The sequence below is a fragment of the Calonectris borealis genome, chromosome 4, assembly GCF_964195595.1.
Source record: "Calonectris borealis chromosome 4, bCalBor7.hap1.2, whole genome shotgun sequence".
NCBI classification, from domain to species: Eukaryota; Metazoa; Chordata; class Aves; order Procellariiformes; family Procellariidae; genus Calonectris; species Calonectris borealis.
Window position 1 is genome coordinate 30160053 of NC_134315.1, and position 26990 is coordinate 30187042.

Consider the following 26990-nt stretch of genomic DNA (forward strand, 5'->3'; position numbering starts at 1 on the left):
TAGATAATTAAACCAGAAAAAAAATATATAATACATTTCTGTATTATATAGTCTTTTAAAGAAATATTTTTAAATTCTTGAAAAGCTGATATCTGGGACAGGGGGAACCAGCCATAAACAGTAGTAGTTGGACACAGTTTAAAGAAAAAAAAAGTGGTTATTTCTTTTAGCGCAAGGATGATTCTACAGAAGCCACGCACATAACAGTAAGATTTTGTTGAATAGGTTCATAAAAGCGATGGATGCACATAGGGAACACGGATGCACGTAAGGAAAAAAAGGCAAAGTGATCTAATACAATTTCCTTGAATTTCAAACCTTATGTCAGATAGGGAGTTAAGGCTGGGTCCCAAGACCGTACTGAACTCATTTTGAAAAGCTGCATTTCATTATAGGCTAAGGAAGTATTTCTCAAAAGCACCTCTTTATAGATCTTGCTAGCAAAAATCCCCAGTTCTATGCTGTCAGATAATGCCAGCCTGATATATGGGGTAACTCAGAACTTGCCACTTTTACAGCAGCATAGCCCAATCCCACTGCTTGACAAAAGTCACTGCTCAGAAAATTAGTACATTTGTCAAGAAAACACAGAAAGACATTTAGTTTTTGATTAAGCAAGCTTCAAAAGTGGAAAAAACACATTAGCTATTTGGGATGAGAGTATACTGTGTTATACATCCAAAATATTTTTTTTTAAAATGAGATGTCTTGGACTTCAGAATGATCAGTTAAGGCTAGAAACAAAAGAGACTGCCTCAACAATTCAGTGTTTCAGTGATTCTAACAGTTGTCCTTTTGGAAGTATAGCTGCAGAAGTTTCAGAAGTGCACACATGCATCAGCTTCTTGACGGGAAGTGACAAACTTCTTACTGATGGAACATGTGAATTATCATCTGCTTCAGGATGGTGTGTTGCTATCGCAAATAAAGATGAAAATGACCACAACTATGATATTGGACATCACCCATCCATGCAGTAATAAACACACTGGCTGCCCAGAAGGTCCACCAACCTGTTACTGACCCAAAGTTTAGCAGATCTGCATCAGCATGCCCAGCCTTTACAACAAGCTCTGTAGAGGACATTATGTTCCACTTTCTTGAAAGAGGCAATAGAAACCACAAATTCACTCTAACCTTTAGGTCTGCACAGAGAGGAGTCCATAAGGACATCCTAATGGACTCTGTTGCTTCAATACAGCATGGGACACGCTAGGTTCTATACTGACATGCAATGCTCAAAACACAGAAATTTACATCCTGTTGTTCAGTAGCACAAGAAAGGTAAGGAAAAGGCAGTACTGTATCATGTGCTGTACCATACCCAAACAACTTAACTGGTAGCAAAATCAACTGTGAATAAAAAATTGAGTGAAACCTAAGAAGACAGCCTGTGGGAGCACTATAATGATCTGGATCAGACTGAAATCTATCTGATAATCCTATGCAGGGTTAAAGTATAAAGTCATTTTAATTACTAACAGCTTGTTAGCTGAAACAAGAGTTTCAGTCAAACAAGTACTCTGACAAAGCATACAGAACCCACTAATGTTACACATCATTTACTGTCTGACCATTGTCCTCATTTTTGCCTGATTACATGAACTGTTTAGCTTCCCCTAGCATTGTCACAATGACTTTATACCTTAGGCATTGGTACAAAAGCAGCCATAGTTAGTAAGTCTATACTGAGCATGATGTAGATGGTATAGAATAAGGGGTGGATATTGTCCTGGTTCCAGCTGGGACAGGGTTAACTTTCTTCCCAGTAGCTTGGGGGGTGTGCTGTGTTTTGGGTTCGGTGTGAAAGGAGCGTTGATGGCCCATTGATGCTTTGGCTGTTGCTGGGTGATGCTTGCACCGGGAGGGGGGAGCACAGCCGGGGTGGTGGACCCAGCTGGCCAATGGGGTATTCTATACCATCTGACATCATGCTCAGTATAAAAACCAGGTGTGGGGGGGGGGGGGCTCGCCCCCCCCCCCCGTTCGTGACACGCGGTCGGCGGTCGGCGAGCGGTTGTGTTGTGCATTGCTTGCTTTGTGTATTCTGTTATTGTTGTTGTTCTCTTTGTTATTATTACTGTTCTACTTAGTTTTATTTCAATTATTAAACTGTTTTTATCTCAACCCAGGAGCTTTTCCTACTTGTGCCCTCCCGATTCTCTCCCCCATCCCACCGTGGGGGGGGGTGATCGAGCAGCTGCGTGGCGTTTATTTTTGCTGGCTGGGGTTAAACCACGACAGTCTCCATTAAAGAAAAGCCTCTAGAAGTATATGGAGTTTCAGGAGAGATTTCTACCTCTTTCCTTACCTCTGCACCTCAGAAATACCAGACCATAGATCACAAAAAATAACTCAAAACACATTTTCAAAACAAGCTTGAAAACCAGACGTACACAACAAGATCCTCTTTCCCTGCTATACTTTCCTTTGCTATGGCTTCTCAGAAAGTTTTGTACCCTTTTTTTTTTTTAAACAGGCCAAGGACTGCTATCATTTAAAAGCACAATTACTTCTAATTTTCTATTTTTTTTTAACTTCTTTTCCATCATCTTTTTCCTCATTCATCTTATCTTCCTTCTGCTAATCTCTCTCCTGTTTCTTCTGCCTCACCGTCTATCTACCTTTGGTGTTGGTACTGGCAAAGAAAATAGAGTAGAACTGCTTCATTTGGGAAGATGTTAACAATTCATTCCAGAGGATAAGGGAAGGAAAGAAAGTGTATTATCTTCCTTGCACATTCTACCATAATCAAATGTATGCTAGACTTCAATAGCAGTACTAAGACCGAGGAATGCAAAAAAACCATATTTTTTAATAGGTCCTTGCAAAAACCACTGATAATACCTATTTCCTCACGTTCCACAACCTTCAGCAAAAGTATTAACTTGTGAAAATTTTGTTTTCTATCCATAGAACTATTTTAAAATAAAAATATTACTTTTTTCCTCTTCATATGATCCTCCAGAGCTGCTGCTGTAGCGAGATTCTAGTCTGTGGTGCTGGCGGTTTAAGTTACTGTTCAACCCGCTGTAGATGTCTAGATGTACGTAACTGTAGGAACAAATAAAGCAGCATTAGTAACTGACATTCTGTGACAAAAATTAATCAGGGTCTTTCAGTAAAACTGTATTTCAACAAAACTGTTATGCAAAAATATTTCATCTTACAAAGACAATCAATGTAATGCCAAAGCATCTCAGCTGTATAAGACACCTACTGTAGCAATGCTAACTAAGGGGATTCAAGGAGATAATCCACTATAAATTATACTTCTATTAGATCATTTTCATTAACATTTAAGTACATTAAAATATTTGTAACCATTATACATAACTAAGTTCTTCTCACTCTTGAGCAAAATAATGACATCCCTATTTGATCTGGCACATATACATATACACATACAGAGTCCAAGACCCTACCTTGCTAATCTGATAAACTATAAAGACATCAGAGAAATGAGAGTGCTAAAAGCACAATTTCCAAGCCGTTTCTACATAAGTTTCTAAAATTCTTTCCTCCTGGCAAGTCCAAGATGTACATGGTATATCTTATCAAAAAGCATATACTCTGGGAAGGTGTTAAGACAACCCTACAGCGTATGCCAAAACTTGCAGAGACTTTCAAAACTGCCTTTATTACTTTACAAGTTTCTTCAGGTCCAGCCCTCATAGCAGCCAAATACTTGTCTGTGGCTTGCTCAGCTGAACTGTGAATGACACCTCAGATTCCATAGTCTTCTGTGATTTATTTTCGCATGGTGAAGTATTGGGGTTGTCTCTATCAATATATTTACTAACCTAACTATATTGACATAATCATCCTAGAGAAGAAAAAAAGGTTCTCAAACAAGTTGTCACAAAATAAACTGGTTTGTGAATTTATAACATAGTAGCTACCCCACATTAATGGCATGTGTGCACTTTTTTCTGTGCACACTTCTTCTCATGCTAATTATAGAATCCCTACTCCCTTTTCACTTTAAGGTTAGCCAATTCATACTTAACACAAAATGCCCACAGTCAGTTATTGCTGAGCTCCCAGTCCACACTCTGACTAAGTCCATGTCAGCCGTTTGCTTTCCACCACCCTCACACCAGTACCACTGTCTGGCAAATTTTTCCAAAAGATTGTTCTTAAGAAGCTCAAAAATTAGGGAGGGACGCATCTGTTTTAAAGCTAGCTGGAAGGGATCTTACCTCAGATACCAGGCATCCAAATACCCTAACTGGGAGAATAAACTAGCTTTCAACACATGGGCACTGTTGATTTCTAGTGAGCTAGGAAACCAATTTGCGTATTGGCTACATTACTAAACTAGTAACATTTGCCCTTGATGTATCCACCTGCAGTATAATTTCTCTTATGTAAATATATACAATCCAGTGTAATAGTAGCTAATTTTGGCATCAATAACAATATAGCTTTAGCAATACAAAGCCTGACCTGGATTGGTCCCTTAATTTATTCCTCTGCAGCTTTTTGAGTTCAAATTACAGTTGAGGCTGCTACTGTTAATCCCAAATAGTTTCAGTTCTGTTGCTTAAAACTTGTAAAACATACAGTCATATATTTCCTGCAATGTAGATACACCTGGAGCCATTGAGATGCAAGTATCTACCAGGAATTCCTGTAATTCAACTAATAACTGCTCTTCAAGGAGATACTTACTTCTCTTCAATATTGTCTTTTATATGTTTACTGTCAGGGTTGCCATCTGTGGGAGCTACCATTGTATTGCTACTAGAAGTGGTACCTGTGAATTATGGACAAAGAAAAAGATCGGTCAATAAAAAAGAAAAGCAGTCTTAAGCACTACACGATGACCCTTATTTACTTGTCCATGCCAAGAGCCCTAACCAGGTTTACACTACAGCAACGAGCATACGGACAAACTGAGCCATAGAAATTACTTTCACATGCAACAAAAAAAATTTGTTGTTTAGACTAAAAGATTCTGAGCTGCTACCATAATTTCACTAACTGGAAAAAATCAAAAGAATCCATTCCAGGAATCTCTGAGTCTTTAATGTAAATTAAGTAGAAAGGCTTGTTTTTGAAGCAGGATCTAGAGACGTATTTCTTTCTTTCCTGTATGCTATACCTCATAGTAATCTGTAAAATGTAGTTGGACTTTGGTATGCAGTTAATTCAAACCACAAATTAAAAATTAAAATCTAACAGCCTGCAGTGAAGCTTGTATCAATTTATTTTTAAGAGAAACTTGCAAGCATCACACTGCATAGATGACCAGAATCGGCAATAATTTTGCACCGTCCCCACAGATTTTGCTACTCTCAATTACACGTAGGTGCAAGAGCCGCATAATTTTTTTTCATACTTTTTTAAACACTTTCATGAACAAGTGCCAACGCATCCACCTTGTGATTCAGATAATCCCTATGTGATAGGTCTGGGCTGCTTCATAACATTGACAGCTTTGCAGCACAAAAGCTAAGTCTTTGCTTAGATACCCTCCCATCCCTGTCTTCTGTGGCTCACTTTGAAAGATGCTTCACCAAAACCAGACAGCTTTTCCTCTATTTCTAAGCATGTTCTTGGATCGAAGCATGAGGTATACATTTTTTATATTTTCAATATGTTTTTTTTTTAATTGATCTATTGTTAATTGTTAATTACTTCTAAATGAATTCTCCTAAGTAAGCTCACTTAAATCCTCTTGAATAAATTCCTACGGATGCAGCTTCTGTCTATACAGAACTTAAAATGTAACAACTTACATGGATTTAAAATTATAAAAATTTTCCCAGTTGTTTGACTGAATTGATATAAAAGTGATATAGTGAGAGTAAACAGTGCGAGATCTGAACACAGACAAAGTCTAACACATATATTAATACAAACCTGTTCCTTGTGAACCCATCAGATGTTCTTTAGTAAGAACTCCGGGTACACCAAAAACTGCAGTTCTTGTAAAACAAACTTTGTACCTTAATTTATTTCTAGAAACAGAACATTGTACTCTTATTGAATATTTACAGATGAACTCCAATATTATAACTGATTGATAACAGCATGTTTATCACTGACAACAATAAAAGCTTAAGTTAATAAATTCTCACCTGAAGTAACAGAGGGGATTTTGTAACTGGAAGTAATGCGGTAATATGGTGGATTATCCATATGGGTGACTCCTGAACTGACAGGATCTGTAAGCTGAAGTTCACTCACCAGCTCTTCTAGTAGTTGCATTGTTTTATCTCTACCCAAATAAACAATAACTTTCTTTACCTGCCATCAAAAACAAGTATATGTATATAAAATAATATGTACATAAATAAAATTCTTATTACAGTGACTTGATTAAAAAAAAGGAAGATAAGAGATTTGAATACCACAACTTATTAGAATCAATATCTACTTGCACTACAAGAGGATACCTGAAACTTTCTCTAGTTCTAAAAGCAAAAAAAATTGCTTTCACAGCTGTCAATAGCAGCAAGCACCAGAAAATATCACAAGAGTAAGAAAGTAAGTCTTCTGAGTTCAATGACAGTTATTTAAGAAGCAAAAGATTTTCTTAAAGGTATTAGCAACATCTGAGATCAACATTGGAGCAAATATATTCTGATATAATTTCTTTTTGATACTTCACGGTTGTGTTCTACACTATTTCTTTTCCAGCACGCTATTCTGCAGTGCTCTCACATATACTTTGACAAAAAATAAAATTGGTTTTGAGAGGACTTGGGGTGGGGTTTTTTTTGTTTTAGTACTTGGTCATGTGAGAATAATTACACTATCCCTACATGGCATGACATTATTTTACTATATTATCTGTCTGCTTTTTAGGACTATCCTAAATTATAGTATGGGAAAACCCATTTAATTCACAAAATGCTCGAGGCCTTTATATACTCTGATAAGAATAAACACCTAACTATAGCAGTATTTTATTAAGCATATAGTAGTTAAGGATTCTCCACTACATCTTATTTCAGCAAAATAATCCTGGTCAGTGCTAAGCAGCAGCAGATGGCTGCTAGTCAGTGATTACTCCAGACATCAGTAAGTTCATATTTTTTCTTCTGATAGTTTCTTGAGTCATTACTGATCAATGATTTATTTCCATCTTTTTAAGAGAACTCAAAGATGAACGGTAAGCAAGTGATCCAAGGTGTTTGACTCGTGGAATTACTTTGCCACCTTCTTCAAAATGTAAACACAAAGATTTTGGGCTAGATTTGGGCCAGGTAACATTAAGCTAGATTTCCCAATTTGCAGTGAAAACAATTGCCAATCAATGAAGAACTTAAGTTCTTACTAAGGACAGCTTAATAACTCCTGATTGTTTACTTCACATCTAGTTTTTGACTATTAGCAAAACCTATAATGATTTTCTAATGAAAATATTACTTATGGAACTATCTTAATTCTTCCTAATGAACAGAGACCAACTGCTGCAGCAGATTTGCGTTTCATGATGGAAAGGAGTTGTTCAGTGTGTACTGCTAATAAAATTAATCAAAATTTAGCAATCGAATTCCTAAGTTTCCTTTTTATGACAAAGGAACAAAAAAATGCTAAGACAGATGTAGACATTTTAGTAAGTCTCTTCCATTTTTTGTGATTTACTCACTAAATAAGGTCTATGGTCCACCTAGTATACCCTGAATTTTGACAACTCGTGACTGATAAGATGGCTAGCGGACTGTTTCAGACTTACCACCTCAGTAAATTGCAATAGTCGGTAAGTTGTCTTAAGGAAGCCTCAGCTATCTTTAAGGTGCGATATCCTTTCTGGTTTATATCCTTTCTCAAGTCCATTCCATGAATGCTGGGTTTAACTGAAACTGATACTGAAATTTCGACACAGATGTCCAAAGTAACTCAAACAAAAGAATGGAATTTGATTTGTTCATAGTACTTAGTGGTCATAAAATATGGGGTGACACTATTATGCAGTTGGAGATTTTGATACTAGAAATACTACCTCACATTTTTTGGCCATCTTCGCTGCTAGACACACAACTAATTTTTAAAATATCAATAGCACTAATAAGGAGAGACATATCACATACTCACATAAGGCAAAAGGCTGGGTTCACTGTTCACTCCACAGATGCTGATCAAGAAGTGCAAAATTATTTTCAGATTCTTTGGCCAGCTGTCTGCCAAAGTAGTCCACACATTTTCTATCTCTGACCAAGCCACTTCATCACCATACTAGAAAACAAAATAAATATCTCTCCTGAAAACCCCAGTAGAGAACATTGTATTTGAAAGTGATCTGTATTTGCCAAGTGGGACAGGCTCTAGAAAAAGGAGACATCAATCTGTAAGCTGTTGCCTTTTTAACATTCCAGAATGAATCTTTCATATATATTCATTTTTAGAAACATGTTCTGGAAATAACTATTTTCTTCCATAGCTATAAATATGTAAAAATATATCCAAACATATTTGTACATATTATATATTTTATTTATATATAATATATACTTTTATACATTATATAATTATACAAATATTTATTTATATGTTAATTTATTTCTATTTTTATATATTTATTTACATATAAATAAAAAAGCTATCTAAATTTAGCAGAGACCCATTCTCCCACTTGCTGACAATCCTGAATAAAATTCCATGGACCACAGGCTGCCAGGAGTTTTTAATTTGTAGTTTAAAACATGATCTCTTATCAGTAGGTTTCAAAGATATCAAGAATTGGCAGGAGCACTGCATGTGACCAATACTTTTTCTCTGTTGGAAGTAGCTATCACTGAAAGGAGGAGGGTCTATCAGCCTCTGGCAACAAGATCGGTTCCAAAACTTTGGAATCATAGGTATACAGGTGACTTGGTATTATCTATCCAGGTAGTCATCTATACTGCAAAACAACAGTTATATACTGTTATCATATACAACAATTACTATAACATTTATATTACATATTACGTATTTCTTGTAATACCTCAAAACTATATGGTATAGTTTGGGTATACATAAGCAACTCAACAAATATGAACCATAACTCTTGGAAGTTTGGTTACACAGTATCTCTGAACAGTACTTCCTCGCACCCTAAACACAACAGTCCACTGGAACAAGACGGAGCACTTAAGTAATTAGTTTTACCTTTGCAGTCATATACATCAGATTGTTCAGAACCATAGCTGTAGCCTGTGGTGATCCCCAGCCTTCTCCTCGCAGCCATCGTCTACTGTTCACCATTATTTCTCTGTCTTTCAAAGAATCTTCTTCATCTTCATCTTGCCGACGAATGGTTGGCAAAGGTTTTAGGTCTACCAACTCAATATTGTTCATCCATGGCAGCAGATAATGCAGCATCACCTGTCTCCCAGCTGGGTGAGCCGTTTGGATTCTCTGACTTACTTCTGCCATTCAAAAATTAGGTACATATGTTAATTGCAAATCAACAATAAGAATTGTTTTGGTAATAACAGCAACAACAACTGTGAGCACAGTAGACCATACTGATATCAAGTAATGCCGATACAGACACAATTTTTTTGTTTAACTGACTAGCGCTATTTCATAATGATAAAGTCCGCAGTCTTCAGTAGAGCTAATTGAAGACACTACTGACAAACAGTATGTTGAAGAAACCATATTAGTATACACATATATATATTCCTCTAATTGGAGGAGGGAACTGAAAACCTAGAGCATGTAAAAATGTATCAACTTCGGCAAAAAAGCACTTAAAATTTTTTCTTCCTCCTAATAGTCCTAGTAGTTTTTTTAATTGATGTGAGAGGTTATTATTCTGCAATTGTTTAAAAATGCTGTGGAATAATATTTTTAAGCAATCTACAGTAAATAAGAAAACACTAGAAAGAACAATAGAAGAATAATTTTTAAAAACAGTTGCAAATTATTTCTCTAATGTGATTTTTCATGGCTGTTAGAAAGTCAGTAAAAGTATCTTTGATTCATGTTGTTTCCTTTTGAATATATTTCAAATACAAGTAAACAAAAAATTGTCATTCAGTAAATTCCATTTTCTCCATTCATTATGATGATATCTTGTTGTCCTGATTTTAGTGAATTAAATATAAATTAATTATTGAAAAATAAGAATTACACATTTTATACAATGCTTTTGACTCGATGAAGTTTTTTGTTTTGTTTTAAAACCATACCTGAGAAGATGGCAAGTGTTAGTTCAGGATAAGTCCTTGCTAATTCTTCTGACAGTTGATAATATGACACAGAATACAGATGTGGTAAAGGAGAAGGCTGACCCAAAACCCCATCCGTCCGCTGAACTTCCAGTTTGTGAGCATAACGGAACATCTTTGGTTCCAAGATCTGCAACCGTAATGTTCAGAATTTGAAGCTAAGTATAGAGCTACAATAGAAATCTTTATATAAAAATCACCTTCTAAATTCATGTATCTCATTTAATGTTTCCTATCTATGCAGATCTCCATACATCTACAGTATTCACCAACACTGTGGTGATTTCATAGAAGTCTAGTTAAGACTCACTCCACTTCATGAGTTTCCAGCAATAAATTTCAGAAATCCGCTTTCACAAAATACTGCACTAAATATAAATTTCTATATATCAAAACATGAAATAATATTGAACACTTGTATTTCCAAATAATATCAATTTCTGCTCATCTATGAGACATGGATAGGAGCAATGTAATCTTTGATGTGGCAGAGATGCAGCAGGAGGCTAAAGCAGTTTGATACTTTAAAAGTCAGTTTTGGTTGATCTTAAGCAGTGGTGTTCACTTGAGAAGATGGGGCTGAAAGGGAGGGTGGTGTGAGCGCTGACATATCAACAGGGGCGTGACTTCAGTGGGGACTTTACTGTTGAATTTAGCTGACAACAAAAACCTTTGAAAAAACCTCCAAGACTTGTGGTCTAAGCCACAAGCAGCACAGATTTGTTTGTTTATTTTTAAACACTAACGCTGCCTGTAAGATTAAGCTTACCCCTAAATGACCTCGGAAAGGAATATACAGAAGTAAATTGAATGGCTAACAAGATTTTCACTATTATCTCTCCACACAAATGGATGAAAAATGTTTGGTATTAATGCAATAATCAGAAAACTGACTGCTACCCCCAGCAGACAGAGTAAAGGGACGGGAAGCACTGTACTTCTCTCTGAGGTGCTTTTGGACAGATGGAGCTATATACAACTCTGTTTCAGGGCCAAACCAGAAGAATCTACATTTAGGTTTTGTCTCTTGAAAAAGCAGATATTATGAAAATACAAGTCTTGAGTGCTTAGTTCATGAAAACAGACACTTCTACTGCAGTCTATTTGTGCCAAGTAAGGATGTGGACTAACTACGCACTAAAACAGAGAAGAAAAAAAATATATACATTGTATTTAATTACTGAAGGGACAACCAAATAACAACAGTTTTTTTTTAAATGCACAGGGACAATTCTTATTTTAAAAGAAAAAAAAAATTAATCAAAATCAGCTTACAAACCTGTAATAGTTGCATAGCAACTTCATATATAGCCCTAGTAGAATCAGCTGCTTTAAATAGTATCAGATTCAGGAGGGTCACTGTATCACACTGGTAATCCCTAGGGAAAATTTGCAAGTGTGAAATAAGTAAAATTACATTTGACTTTGTAAAATTTGAATTTATTAAAGTTTAATTTACAGGGGATATGGTATGGGATAAACATAACATTTTGAAAAGTTTCTCTAGTAACACAGACACACAAACAGGGGTGATCTTGTCTCTTCAGGGGAGGAAAAAACCCAGTTCTACATGAAAGCACACTTTGAAAATGAAAGTTTAAAGTTTTGAAAAACGCTGTAGTACCTGTTTTGGAACACGCTGGCTATGGCTTTAAAACAGCCGGCTGCTACCCGCTTAGAACCTGTGTAACACCGGTCTACGGCCCAGTACATAAGGTTACTCTGGTCAGGGTTGAGTTCCAAGAGCAGCATGACTGCCTCACAGCCTAGCTGGTGAACCTGTATTTCAGAAAAGAACCAATATCTATTTATAAACATAGAAAAAAAGACCAACTTAGAATAATGCCATAAAATAGGGAAATAGATATTTAATTAAAAAAAAAAAAAAAAAAAAGACTGCAATACACAAAATTTGTTCCATCTAAAACCAATGAGACCACAGCTTAAAATAACAACAGGTAATTCTATCAAACTGTTTAATGTTCAACTTGCACACACAATCATAAATTATTGAAGCAAATAACTAGATAGCTCTACTGACTTTTTTTTTTTCCCTCAGTTCCAAGGCTATCTTGAGCTATTTACTATTTTCACTTACTACAAGCTGAACACCGACCTGAAAGCATCACATACAGAAAAGCACTTAAACATATGCAAGAATTCCAATGGGATACCAGGGATAGACCTACACGGAGACTTACACGTTCTCTTGAATCAAAGTAGCCCACTGGAGCTGTATTTTTATGTAGTCATAGTATTAGTGCAATGGAGACCGTATCTTTTAAATCTAAAGCTTGTCCTACTGTTTAGATGTAAAGCTTGGTCTTTTTAACTCCGCAGGACCCCCAACGGACTCTACAGTCTTAAAACAGTTCATGTTCAATATCTCGTCTCCTTTAAATTTCTAAAAGATCTGCTTATTACCACAACTTAACCTAGCTGATTAGTTTATAAACGATGATACACAATGTTTCACTCCTTGCCCTTTCCTCTTCTATTCTGTTTTGTCTGTTCTTAGACTGTGATCAGGGACTGCCTTCCTCAACAGGCTGAGTACACATATTAAGGACACTGCACTACTGATACAGCTTTGAGATTAAGCCCCTCTAAAGCATTTAGGCCAATCTGACCTCAAAACTCATTAAAGTCTACGTTGAAGGCACTGATTGTTGCAAACCGATGTTGACATTGCCTGTATTACCTTTTTATCTTGTGAATCCAAAATATTATCCAGCCATTTGTATAAATAGCCATCAGATGAGAGCCCGACGTTATCTGCAACAGGGCCACAACACAGTACAGCAGACATAGCCTTTAGAAAGTAATTGAAAAACACTACATTTTAGTAACTCAGATACAGGAAAAGGTTTTACCAAGTCCGTTAAAATACCAGAAAACTAACTTCTATTCAGTCAAGGGAGGAAGACCAAGGCAAATAAAAAACTGTTTAACAACTTATTCAAGAAATTATCAAACCATATCTTCTCTCCCAAATACAAGGAACTGTCAATATTGAAATGCTGACATATGTAAGAGTTAATATGCCAGTTTGATTAATGTACTTTTACATGAAAGCCTTTCTCCTTAGACAACTGAGGACTAAAGTCATGGGAAGTGAACATTGTAGTACTTTTAAGAAATTCCTATAGCAAGTGCAATAGTTTACAGCATGGAAAAAGCTGAACTGTTATAAATCTACATGTAGGCAGAAGAGAAAAAGAACTAAGTCATGAATGACAAGAAGAATGTGAAAACCACATCCAAAAACCCAAATGTTAAATTCGCATTAGGAATGTCAACATAACAATCTATTTCCAAAATTCAAAAAGTGCTAAAATACCTTTAATGCACAGTATTGGTGTCTGTTTATTCGCATGTTCCTATCACTGTATCTGTCCAGGGGAGTAAACATGATACTAAAAGGACCTGCCCAATGACTGAACAACATAAACAGACTGTGGCGTAGACTCTGCTGTGGAAAGACACTTCTTCTCTGGTGTACTGTTAAGAAAAGCACACAGTTAGACACACGCTTGTTATTCTTTAAAACCAAGTACGTAAAACAGAAACAGACCCAAACAATTAATATAAAAGGAAAAAAAAAAAAATCAATGTAAAGACACAGTATTTCAACATCATAATAGCTGGATGTAGGCTTACTATGGTCCTGTTTAATGCCACTAGCGTACAAGAATAAGCTATTTATTAGTTTAGAAAATTTAAATGCACTGCCAACCAAAAAGACATTTGCTAAATAAGAAAGTTACATGTATGCTTCCAAACAGTACCAAAATCCCTCTTTAAAACTCAAGCTGCTAAAGTTATATACAAAACTGATGGCATAAATTATTTTTATGAAAGTATTTTGAAACTTCAGAGAAAAAGTGGATTTGTGTTTGTTTAGTTTTTGTTGGGTTTTGTTGGTTTGTTTTGATGTTTTTTTTTTAAATGTACTGCATATTAAAGACAGTTATCAGAAATTATTACAGCATTTTTACATACCTGGAACATTTTGAATTATATTTGCCACTAAGGCACTAAAATGGCATCGGATATCTTTCAATGTATCAGAATCCTTTTCATTTTCTGCTTCTAGGAGTTGTCTCGTTAGATCGACATACTCAAGTAAAGTGTTGTTGAGGGAATGCGTTTCATTATCAAGGCCACCACTTGCACTTAAAAATAAAAAATCAAATAGTATGATAAATACATACAATGATTATTTTTTCTCTTAAAAAACCCTACAACGTCATCACTGCAAATATTTCATTTAAAGTAATTTCTTCACCCAGCTTCTACTTCAGTGTTAAATAAAAAGCTCCGGTGAAAGCAAACTAATAATCAAGCCTCACTATCAGAAGTCACTCATCCTTCCATAGAATTAGTTCTTTACTGGGGACAAGTGTTAAAAATAATAATAAAAAACCCCAAACAATCAATCCCTGCCTCTCCCAAACCACGCAATTTGTAAACCAGAAAAAAAAATTACTACTGCTCGACTATAGATATCTATATTGCATACTGATTTTTGGGAGTCAGTCTAGATGTTCAGTACTTCATGACATGCTATTGACTGTTAGCAGATGAAAGCAATTTATTCATTTTATATATTCATTTTTCATCTTCATTGCTTTAGCATCTGACTAGACGTCGGTACTAAACTAAATAAGGAGATTCAAGAGCGCATGTGATTCAAACCTGCCCTCCTTTGAAAAACAGTTGTTAGAAGGGTGATTCCTTTCCTCTCAGCTCCCTCCACCATCTTTCCACATTTGTACTGAAGACAACTAAAAAGCATGCCTTGCACACCAAAGACAAGATGAGGAGTTTTATGGTAGCCCTTAATTGCTTGCTAGCTTCCACCACAGAGTCAGACTGGCCTCAGAGACAAAAGCTGACAAAGTTCCAGGGTGCAGACTGTGATTAGGAGATATTTTACATAAGCTAATTAACCAACAGTGAGTACCTTAAAAGATAAGAAGGGAGAGTACGATTCTAACAGCTGCACTCTGAAAAATCAGCATGCCAAAAGGAAAAGAGATATTTTAGCAATGCTTCTGAGGCAACATTCTGAAATATACTGTAGTAGCTTGCTAAAAGATTGAGAAATTCACATTGCTAAGGTTGATTACATTGCTAAGGTTGACAAATAAATATTTAGGTATCATTGTATACCAGAACGGGAGGAGCTAGCCTAACCATCTCCTAGCCTGCTTGCTTTTATACAATTCCACCTGCATAGAAAACAATTTGTAAGAGACTTGTAAAACATATGCCAGAATTTTAAGTCTTCTTTCAAAATGTCCTACACAAGTAGGCTAAACTGAGGAAAAAAAACCAACCCAGTTAACATTCTGCCTCCCTCAGAAAAAGAAGAGTCCAATATTAATGAGCAGTAGCCTTCTCTGCATAGGACACGCTGACTAGCATCAGGACTCCAGGTGAGAAAATTCCAGACTGATTATAGAATAGTTGAAACTTGCATTTTCTGATTCGCATAACTGGCGTGATGTTTGAACACACACAAACAAAAAGGAACATGACACAATGACTGTTCAAAGCAATGTCCCAGGGAATAGTAGCATTTTAAATAAAACACAGACCACTGTGACAAAAAGCATGGGGGAGGGAGGGATTAGAAAGGCAGCAAAATTCCAAGTTTTATAAAACCGTGTCTGTTTATTTAATGGTATACTAAAACTCACTGAAGAATTTTGCATGCTTGTTATACTGGGTCACAAGAATACTAATGACTTAATTCAGAAGCATAAACAACATCTTCTCATCAGTGCTGCCCCTACCTGTGACTAATGACACCAGCATCTGCCAACAGTTCAAATATTCGTACTAGTTGTACTCGTAAAATATCTCGACGCCTGCGCCGTTTCATGTTCTATTCAACAGAGGAAACACAAAATTAAATGAAGCAGAGGAAAAACTAAATATAAAACCAGCGTGGCATATAAAAGCGTTATTATATTTGTACTACAACTGGCATCAATTATCAGAGGTGCTAACCTTTTAAGATGAGTTACCAAAATTGCTAGCAATTTTAATAAACTAGACAACGAACAAAATTTTTCCCTGTTGCAACTCAGAGATATACTAGGTTTGCTATTACACTTATTATCAAAATAGTACGTTTTGTATCAGTCTCCTGTCACGAAGTGCAACATATAAAACGATGAACTGAAGTACAAATGCCAATCTTTCTACATATTTGCATGCAAGACTGATAAAACATGCTATAGCCCAGTAACATTTTGAAACAGAAGTGATGTTCCTTTCCAACATCTGTACTTAATTACAAATTTGTTACCAATAAGAATATGACAGTTACCACAAAAAATACTGAGTAATCATCTTTGAGTTTGTGTTTGCAATGAGATTATTATTTCTATGAATACCTACTGAGGCTTCTAAACCCTGCTGTAAAACATGCTCTCCATCAGAAAACTTTTAGTCATAGCAGGCAGCCAGGTGAGCTTACAGCCGTTTTCATTAAAAAAAAAAAACCAAAGTTGGTAGACAGTAGAACTCAATTCTGTATCTTAGGTACTATTAATTGTGGGCATGTTACTGATGATACAATGAACTAACAACTGTGTAAAACTATGCTTAGGTAAAAGGAATTAAAAGAATGTGGAAAAGGTTACAGTAATTTTTTCATCATTTGAAACAAAACCTCTTTGATACAGGAATAATACAGACCTCAAAAATGAGCACCGACCTCTTCTAATGTAAACACCTCACAATCATTTAAAAAAGTAACATCTCACCTTTTTATCTGGTATACTGGCATTTTTTAGGTGCAGAAATTAAAGAACATAACTAACATTTCTTTACTCCTATTTGTGAGAAGACAGTTAAAACTGTGTACTGAATATAGTGGAAAACATCTAATTACCTCTGGCCTTCTTTCAAGTGCTTCCTTAATTATAGGATGTAATTCTTCTATTAGTTCCCTGAATTAAAATAAAAGAATTCAAATGATAAAAACAACCATTAAATTGAAATCTCAACTGAAAGATGTTTCAGAGCAACTAGCGTTACAATATAACTTAAAACACTTTCACGTTTTCCTTCTTTACCTGTAGCTTTCTGAAATAAATCAGTATTTAAAAGCGATGTTTCCTAGAAAGATATTTTCCTAATTTAAAGACAGACTACCAAACAGATGTCTCAATAATTACCACTAAATTTGCATTCACCAAGTATTATGGCGTATTTCTGTCACAGATGATTTTCATTAATTTTCATATTCAGGGTTTAACAAAGCCTTATGGTGCAAATAGATACTATTAGAAAAAAAAAAGATGTTGGCAGCTTATCATACAATACTCTTTCAGTTGTGCATTTAGTTATTAATAAAGATTGTTTTTTTAAGGCCAGTATCGCTATGCTGACAGAAGTCAGACTAGTCTCTATGAAAACTGAAAAGCAACATGTTTGATGCTGTGATTAACATTCCCTATTTGTTTTGAAACTCCACAGTCTTTATTACTACTCAGTTCCTTCTGCCAAACTGAGACTCTCTTACGACTCCAAAAAGGGGGCAGAGAAAGGGGAAGGAGATCAGTAGTATGGATCTACGCAGACAAAATACTAAGGTAAAAACATTGTTCTTACTTTAATATTTGTTAACATAGTAACTACCACCTCCACTGTTAGAGCGTGACACATTTTTCTATTTCCTCTGCTATTATAATTCAGACATCTCAAAAGCATAAACCACTTCAGGTTTTCACGGTAACTGACTGACTCCTCTGCTACATCACTCAAAGGTCCTCCTTCAGAGAATGGGTCTAGGCGATCAGAAAGCTGCACAAACTTTTGCAGTGCGCTCAATTACAAGAGACTTAAGCATGGTCGGTCAGGGATTGTTTTATACTTTCTTTCCAACATAGAAAACACACAAAAGAATTTGGAAGAAGCTTTTTTTGAGCTAAATATAGTAAAGGGTCATCTTCCAATGGAAAGCAAGAGACACCTAGACAAGTTCATGTGATCAGTAAGAGAAAACAGAAGAGAGAAAGAGCATTCTAGCAAGTTTAAGTGGACTACATATACATATAATCTATAACGAAAAAAGTTCCCAAGTAAAACATACCGAGTGTGGAGGAACAGTGCTTAAAAAAGCAAAACCAAAACAACAAATCAGTGGAGAGCTGCAATGGTGAAGGATGGGCTACAGTTAGCAACTGGTGTGAGCATGCACATTGGATGGAGGAAAAAAGCTAGTCATCAGAAACAAAACATGTAACTCAGAACAAAGAAAGTAGAAGACTGATGAGAATCAGATTTTTTTTTTAAGTTTGCTGAATGAATTGTTTCTAATTTAGAAAACAAGGATTTCTGATGGAATCCTTTCTCAAAGCATTTTCTAGACTTGTAGAGCACAATTATGATTTAAACTGTTCAGTAGATCTTCAGGGTCATGGGACAAAGGCTTACTTTACTCCTGGTAGGAGTGTAAAGTCAGATATGATATACAATTAGAAGATTATCAAAGGAGTAAAACAGAATACTATAACTGAAGACTTGGCATTACGGTTTCAAATACATCTTTGGCTCCTCATCTACCATAATATGGGACACAAGTGATTGGAGAGAAGAAGGATCTCATTCAAAACCAAGAGTGTTGGCAATCCTTGGTTTCTTCTGCAGAAGCAGAGTTATGGGTGTTATAGCATGGTACAACGTCATAACTCTCCATTATAAGAGGTTGGCTGCTGCCAGCGAACATCTGATGCTGAGCACTGGCCTTCCCAGGAAGTTTTCTTCCCCTCAGATGTTCTCCCTCTTCATCTATCCTTCATAAAGAGAGAGTTGTCAGTTGAGGACAGTGGCATAGAGATGCATTTTAAAATTCCTGGCTGCCTGAAGCTGCCTTTTCACCTTAGTGGATTTGTACTACACATTGACAGTACAGTACATTAGGATCTGAAGAAAAGTAAATTTCGGCTGAGGTAGGAATGCCATGATGGCTAGATAGACCATTTTGAATTTGACATTTATATAAAGACTTGTCACAATAGGGTAACCGAAAGTTTTGGTTATGAGCTGAATCCAAATATGTTGAACATGATGTATGAAATTAAATTGACAGAACAAGTGACTTGGCACAGATTTAATTCTGTTACAGTAGATCACAGTTACCAGCACCCAAACTAATCCACATGGACTTGTCATCGATACAACATATGAGAAAGGTGTATTAGTTATGAAGTTACAGGAAGTTTACTCAGAAAAAAAAAGAAAAGGGGCGGAAGAGGGATACGCCACAGAAGCTTCAGCACTAGTCAGAAAACAGTTGTAAATGGTATTTGTTTCAGCGTGATCCAAAAATCTCTTTTTAGAATCCAGTTATCATGAATCTCCTACATAAAAAGAGCTCAGAAACATGTTTGTGGGCAATACTAATAATGAGAGTTTAGTAACTCTTACAAACGTAAGTATAATTAACATTTCAAATGTTGATAGTCCACACAGTCTGTTCTTTCATATAAGGGCAGCCTTTAATATCAATAAAAGGCAGCTGTTTATTGTTTCAATTAACTTCTTTTTCTTTATGCAGACATGACCTTTACATAAAATTATTTCAACTTTTAATAATCTTTATCACACCACTAAATGCTAGAAAAGACAATGGTAATCAGTTTTCACAGCTTTTTGAAAATTCTTAAAAGAAAAAAAAGCAAACCTTTTCTTTTGAGCTCTGATTCCCCAGCTTTGTAAGCAATTAGCATAAAAACAGATGAAACACAACAGTTACCTAAAAGCTCCTGGGTTGGTCCTGCCAAGTCCCAGCACAAGGGATTCTGTAATTTCCATGCTCTCAGAGCGCATCATTGGAACTATGTGCTTAAACAGGGAGGAAGGGGATGGAATGCCAATGATCTAAGAAGAAAGCCAGAATAAAACAGAATGAAGTAGTTACCAAACAATCACGTGGTGTGACATTAAAACATCTGTTGTAATTTTACAGCCTTCTCACGCTGGTCAGAGACTTAAAATGATAAAAACGAAATTTTTGATCTTTGACACAGAAAAAGACTTTCTGAAATAGTAAAGTAGTATTAACTACTGCTCCATTCCTCGTATAATTGAATTTTCACTGTCAGGTGACAATGAATGGCTCAACATGATAAACAGATGCTTTGCATGTTTAGCGTATCTGCCCTCCTTAGGGAGAGGAAGCAGACTTCTGGTGTCCAACTCCTTAAGTCTCCATTGCGGCTCTGAAAGAGAACAAAGCTTTCAGTCTACAGTTTCTCAGATTTAGGGAAAGGATCTTGGTAACAAAGTGGAATAGGCTGCTTCTGCCAAAAATCTGCTGCATAGTCCATGAGTTATTTTCACCTCTACCGCACCTTCTACAGGAAGCCAAGAAGGAGAAGAACAAAAAGAAGCAAAGAAGAAACAAACAAACAAAAATCTCTGCTGGTTATGTGAAGTAAAGCAGACAGAAAACTGTCTGTGGTTGGGAAAAATGTAACAAGATACATCATGCCTGAATAGGTCACTGACTCAAGTCATTGAAGTGACAGGCTATTTGCTCAGAATTGCAGAAGTCTACTGACAGAAAAAAAAACCCTTAATGGTAAAGAAAACATTTCCTCATTACCACTAGATAAGACTTTGAGATTGGGTTAATGTTTTCATGACATGATTAGATTTTGTATTAAAAAACATAAGCAGAAAAGCCTCTACCGCAGATTGGGAGAAGCAAACAGAAAAACTATCCTAAACAAATGAAACACAAATGTATACTAAAATATGTTTTCAGAAAAAATACACAAGTTTCTAACAATCATGATAGTTATTATAAGCCTCAGGTGTTTCTACTTCCAGAAACATGTAGACTTATTTACAGTAAGCAATAGAAGAACCTACTCTTGAATCAATGCTATAACCACTGTCAGGAGTAGACGCCAGCGTCTCAGGAGGGGAACATCTCACAGAGCCTGTGGAGGTGGAGGAGTTTGAAGAAGATGCTGCACTGCAGCAAAGAATCAGGTAGTTTCTCCAGAGCCCAATATAGGAGTCACTGCTTGTAGTAGTATTCACTTTCTTTGCATTGATAGGGCTGCTATTAAAAAAACAAAACAAAACAAATCACAGTATAGTAAATAAAGCTTACCAGATTTCCCTTTGTTTTTCTACTGAATTTATTTTCCAATTATGTATGTGCCATTGCTTCCAAAATTGTTAAGACAGTAAACTCTGAAGAAATTATTCAGAATCAATAATCAATCAATAGTCAAATCTGTTGAACTACGATATGGCCGAAGGCATGAATTAATTAATCTTTACAGCAGATAACTTTTTTCCAGATAGAACTGCTTTAATTTTTTGTTATATAAAGCTGAACTAAACCCACAGAAAATAGTAACAGTGCATATGTCACCTCACTGAAACATAATGACATTACAATGATGATAAATCTTGAAAGAATACTCAATATAATATATTGTATTTACTTTGGAAATTAACTTACTTTATATCCACTTGTGGAGACAGCAGTTGGAGTCTGGTATAAGCAAACGTCCAAGCATAGCTTACTGCTGTTGGGCAGTGTTTTGGAAGATTTTCCTGTTTCATAAAACTTGAGAGGCTTATAATCCATGGATCTTGGCCTTGAGTCACATGTGCAAATATCCATATATGTGATGGACTGACCACATCAAACTGATGGCTGATTGGGGAGGAATTCCAGTCAGCCAGAGTTTGTAAATCTATTGAACTGGGACAGTACAGTAAAGTAGTCTGTGTGCACAAAAAAGAGAACAAGGCAGTATTTAATATCTATGTATATTAAATAACAATCTCTTAATTGTTAAATATCTAATAAAATATCAGTGTCAAAACCACATTTGGAATAGATAGAACACATTCATTAATTTATGGTTTGTTTTACAGAGGTTCCTAATGTAGACAGTTATATAAACATGCTGTTTGGGAAGGAACTGGGTATTAGGAAATAGTAAATTCTAGAAAAAGGCCCTTTCACAGTCATGATGACTTAATTCTTCCAAAAGATTCCAGACTCTAAAAGCCTTACTACTGAATTCCAACTTGTTTCCTAAATCTAAAAGCAGAACTTCTCCTGGATTAAGAGTTAATGATAAATATAAAAATGTGGAATTCAGTCATTATTCATTGATAGTTATTATAGCTTTCATCATGGATAAAGGACACATTGACTGTTAGACACTCTATCGCTGCAGAAAAAGGCAGTTTCAAATAAACTGTAATCTAGGAGCAAGATGAGAAAAAACAGATACAGATATAGCTGTCTGTGTGTATATGGTGGTCATAACGACACACTATTGATCAGAAAGTGTACAATGGTGGTGTCAGCCTCACAACATTTCTCAAGTTTTTTGAGGTTTTTTGTTTGTTTGTTAGGGTTTGCTTGTTTCTTTGGTTTTTTAAGTGATAAATTGTTGATAAAGTTAGCATGAACATAGTGACTCTATCAGTTAAAATACATACAATTTATTTGGGACAGTTTTGCAGAATTACTTCATCTTATACCCAACTTAATAACTCTCTTACCTGGTCAGCCCCAGTGAGATGTATGAAACTCTCCAGGATAGTAGCACTTAGTCTGTCCATTACATCTATAGCCAACTCATCATCACTCTACAAAAGACAAAACGCAAAGCATAAAAAGCTCAAAGAAAGTCAAGAGAAAAGCAGTTTTATTAGGCAGTCACAAGAATGGGTCATCGACTCTTACCTTAGAAATTTCTAAAAGTGTGAACAAGGCTCTTATTTCTCTGAGAACGCTGACAGCTAACCTCCTGGTGGCAGGTCTTGTGCTGCAAAGGATGACCAAAGCAAAGCCTTCCACCACGTGAAATACACTGGAATAAAGGGTCCTCTCCAGAGGAAGAGTATGGGCAGCCCCATTGGATACACCACGCTAAGAACAAGATCACAGAAGTTAAGCAAATTAAAAAAAAAAGTAAACACAACCAAGCTATAGTTCCATTATTGGCGACGGCAGAATTAATCATAAGGTATTTAGACCTTGTTTGGCTACTAGTCAAATTTTGCATTATGAGAATGGTATAATACCAACTACTTTATCTTTTTAGTATCTCTCTGAACTCAGTCCAAACAAATATCACAAGAAAGTCTTTCTTCTTTCACTTTCTCACGAGAATGATGCAGTGGGCAACATTAAAAATAAATAAGTAATACTCTTATGTATAGAATTGTATAAAATTAAATTATTTGAACCCTTTCTGTTTGCTTGTAAAAGATGGTGCTTTTTTTCTAGTTCCACTGTTTATCCACTTCTACCTATATTAAGTAATATTAATTAAGAAATATATTATTTCCAGGTACACATGATGACTTCTGATGTTAAGCTAAAATGTGTCCATGAATTAGTTTAGGGAATACTTAATAATATTAAAGTAATTTTTTGGCAAAAATGCTGATTTAAAATAATAGGTCTAAAAATCTTCAAGCACTGTAAGAAAGTAAGCTGAATTTTTATTACTTAACAAAACCAATAAAGTCTACTAATAAAATTGTATGTAGATTCAAACCAAGTTTTAACACCAAAGGACCTTATTTAGAAATACCTGAGAATCTTGGGTTTTATTGTGCATTTGGGCTGCTTGTTTCCACTGATTTATGAGCTGCACTAACATTTTTACTGCATTGTCAAGAAGCGTTGGGTGGATATCAGTCACTTCACGCACAATAAAATATACAAATCCTGAAAGAACATCTTCCCGCCAATCTGGAAAATCAAGCATTAATGCTTGGAGAGTATTGAAAGCCAAGGCACGAAGTTCTTCATCCATATGAATTGTCAGCCTGTTTAGAAAAAATACCGGTATCACCACCCTAGATTGGTATACTCTTAACCAGCCTTTATAAATTAAAGTTTGGAGTTAACTCTTCCTTCTTTACTGTACAATGTAAAATACTTCCACACAGATGCATTTTCTGCACTGAATACATCTGAAACCGGCTACTAACAGAAGGCACTACTACTACAGCAAAATAATGCAAGACTTCACAAAACTTAGTATAAACAAATAATTTGCAAGACAGATAATCAAATCTTTCATATAGGCACATCTTTGCATGCATTTGAGCAACCACTTTAGAGCTCCGTAGGCAGCCACCCTGAGATGTACAGGTTGTTTTCTTTAATTTAAAAATTGAAAAGAATAGATTGTTTTTGCAGATAAAGCAGCTTTACTTTGGAAATATGTCTCAGCCCACTATGGTAGAAGAAACTTATCCAGTACTGTATTATTACTTAATACTTCATGCCTTTTATGTAATTTTTGACACTGAAGAAAAAGTGTTAGAAAAATCTTGTTCTCTCACATTATTACTAACTTTTTTATATATGTAACTCAACACATTATATGCAAATGAATTTGTAATTTCAAAGCTAAAAGCTATCCTGTATTTCTGCACCAAGACCATTATTGTATTAAAAATAAAAAAGTTAAAAAGAGGAAGGTTTATCACTCTAGTAATAAGTAAAGACTGTCTGCATGTACCACAACTACATATTCTCTGAATGCCCAGTTTACCCACCTGCAAACACCTGGCTGTCCAGTTGTCTCAACTACTTATCTGTACTGATAAGGCACATTCAATTTAAATTGAGATAAGAGATGGAAGAATTATGGGTAGTGTTGGATCAAAAAAAATGGAAAAAGGAAGCAGGATTAGTGACAACAAGAAAAAAAAATTCCTGTAACTGCCTGTCTCACATTTTGGTAATGTCAAACAAGAATTGTTTGATAATTTACAGTACTAGCAATAGGAAGGGGGGAAAAAAAAAAAAAAGAAAAAGAAAAAAGGGAAAAAATTGTATGATAGTAACAAAAAGATAAAACAAGTTAAAAAAACAAAGCAACAGAAATAAATTCCTACTTTTCAAAAAATTCTCTCTAAAAATAAGTGCAACATCTTCAGGATAAATTTACCTCCTGCTACTCTGGCCAGTAACACTTGACCAATTGCGGAAGGTAGGCAGGAATATGAGGAACGGATTCTGTATGCAGTGGACTCACACTACATAGTGCACTGACAAACTCTTATACATACAGCATTTAAAAAGTAACATCCCTTAAGAGCAGAGTTTCATTTCCCTTACCTTGCAAGCAATTCAATGAGGTCAGTCCTGCTCATGCCATCTGGAATCAGTCTTGGGATAGCAGCAATACAAGTTCTGAACAAATCTATCTTAGGTTTTCTCTCACCCCTACAAAACCAGTTTATAACCAACAAACAACAGGAAAATCTACTTCAGTACACCACAAATATTTTCAATTTCATGTCAAAACTAAGGAGCTAACAAAAATTTCTATCATTTATTAATGAAATTAGCACTCATTTAATAGTCAAGTAAAAAGCCAACAACTGTAATACATTAATGATGGCATCTGCAACATTACAGCATAAAAATATGACATAACTGTGACAGTGAAAATATTGTAATTCAGTACATACGTAATCATGTCTTCAGGTTCTTTATTGGACATCTGCACACTAGTCATGCACATGGGCCTTCCAACTTCTTTGTCCAAATGCCTAAGAATGCTATCTAGCGCTTTTCTGACTTGAGGGTAGTATATGGACATTCCTGAAAAGCCAAAGAGTTCCGATCACCTCTTTCATTTGTTCTCATTTAATCTTCACATTTTTTTAAAAATATTTGCCACTTATTCACCTTAGGACAAAGTTCTTCTTGTACAAAAGATGACATGAAACACACACTTTACGTGTCAAAAGAAATGCATGTTAAATGAGTAGTAGGAGATACCATATGAAAGTAGAAGTTTCTTTCAGAAAGAACATAAACAAGGAAGCAAACAATAGTTGCTTTTCTGTTTTCTCAATTCCGAGCATTTTAGTTCTAGTTCAAATTTTACATGTTGAAACAGTCCTTTAGAGACGACTACCTCATCCACAGAAGATCAACAGAGCACAGGGATCAAAATTGTCTTACTCCACTTCAGCTGTGGGACATTTGGGACATTCTAGACCAACATCAAGGGAACAAAAATTGCCATGCTATTTACCACACTAATTGCACTCAGGCTTCTTTGTGCTTATTTGGCAGCACAAAACATTTCAAAAAAAGCCATGGATTTGGTCTTGGACACCAGAAGGTCAATATTGTCTAGCAGCCCTCTCTAAAGAACCAAAGCAATTCTGTTAAAACAGACTATCATTAGATTCTCACTAACAATTAAAATAAATACAGAAATAAAGTTACACAAATGTACTGCTTGAGAATAATTGAGAACATATAGGCACATATTGGAATACCAACTTACAAAAGAATACAACATACCTATAACTTTTGCTTCCTCATCTGTCAGCGTTTTATTAAGAAAAATTTTCTTCACACGCAGAGTATTTCCTGAGGGAAGAACAACTCCTGTTGTTGGCATTGGTGGTTCACCATCTTTCTGCTGCAAGCTATCTGCTATGACAAGGAAGACTCTGAGGCCAATATTCATCCTCTTCAACAGCAAAAAAGGGAAGAAAAAGGAAAGAGAAAGCAAAAGAAATTATAACATTAAAGTAACACAGATGAGGCAAAATACAAATTGCATTTTTCCTCTCTTTTAAACAGACAGCAGTACGGTTCCAGTAGGACAGGCCCTATTTAAATATTACATATTAGGGTAATGAAAGTAACAAGAATAAAGTTTAAGCCTTCAATGCCTCCCCACAACTCTGATTCCAGTTAACTGACTTTGCATGGGCTAATATACCGAATATTTTACAGTACAGAGCACTAAAGGAGTTAGTATGAATCTC

The 26990-nt window shown here is 35.6% G+C and overlaps 1 protein-coding gene across 19 annotated transcripts in view; it reads right to left on the reverse strand.

The window, feature by feature from the left end:
- Positions 1-26990, reverse strand: part of FRYL (FRY like transcription coactivator) — a 185662-nt gene that overhangs the window by 48731 nt on the left and 109941 nt on the right. For all 19 annotated transcript variants that reach the window (XR_012673492.1, XR_012673491.1, XM_075149039.1 and 16 more), the window contains 22 exons: positions 26518-26689; positions 25671-25803; positions 25315-25422; positions 23774-24011; positions 22918-23103; positions 22734-22820; positions 21673-21941; positions 21069-21264; positions 19948-20072; positions 17080-17137; positions 15974-16065; positions 14175-14347; positions 13513-13673; positions 12874-12984; positions 11797-11951; positions 11452-11551; positions 10134-10302; positions 9106-9365; positions 8050-8190; positions 6087-6255; positions 4675-4759; positions 2942-3054 (listed from right to left, as the gene is read on the reverse strand). Coding sequence is in view for 17 of the 19 variants with exons in the window: in XM_075149039.1 (XP_075005140.1) it covers positions 2942-3054; positions 4675-4759; positions 6087-6255; positions 8050-8190; positions 9106-9365; positions 10134-10302; positions 11452-11551; positions 11797-11951; positions 12874-12984; positions 13513-13673; positions 14175-14347; positions 15974-16065; positions 17080-17137; positions 19948-20072; positions 21069-21264; positions 21673-21941; positions 22734-22820; positions 22918-23103; positions 23774-24011; positions 25315-25422; positions 25671-25803; positions 26518-26689 (3301 nt within the window). In the remaining 2 variants the exon portion in view is untranslated. The remainder of the gene's footprint in view (positions 1-2941; positions 3055-4674; positions 4760-6086; positions 6256-8049; positions 8191-9105; positions 9366-10133; positions 10303-11451; positions 11552-11796; positions 11952-12873; positions 12985-13512; positions 13674-14174; positions 14348-15973; positions 16066-17079; positions 17138-19947; positions 20073-21068; positions 21265-21672; positions 21942-22733; positions 22821-22917; positions 23104-23773; positions 24012-25314; positions 25423-25670; positions 25804-26517; positions 26690-26990) is intronic.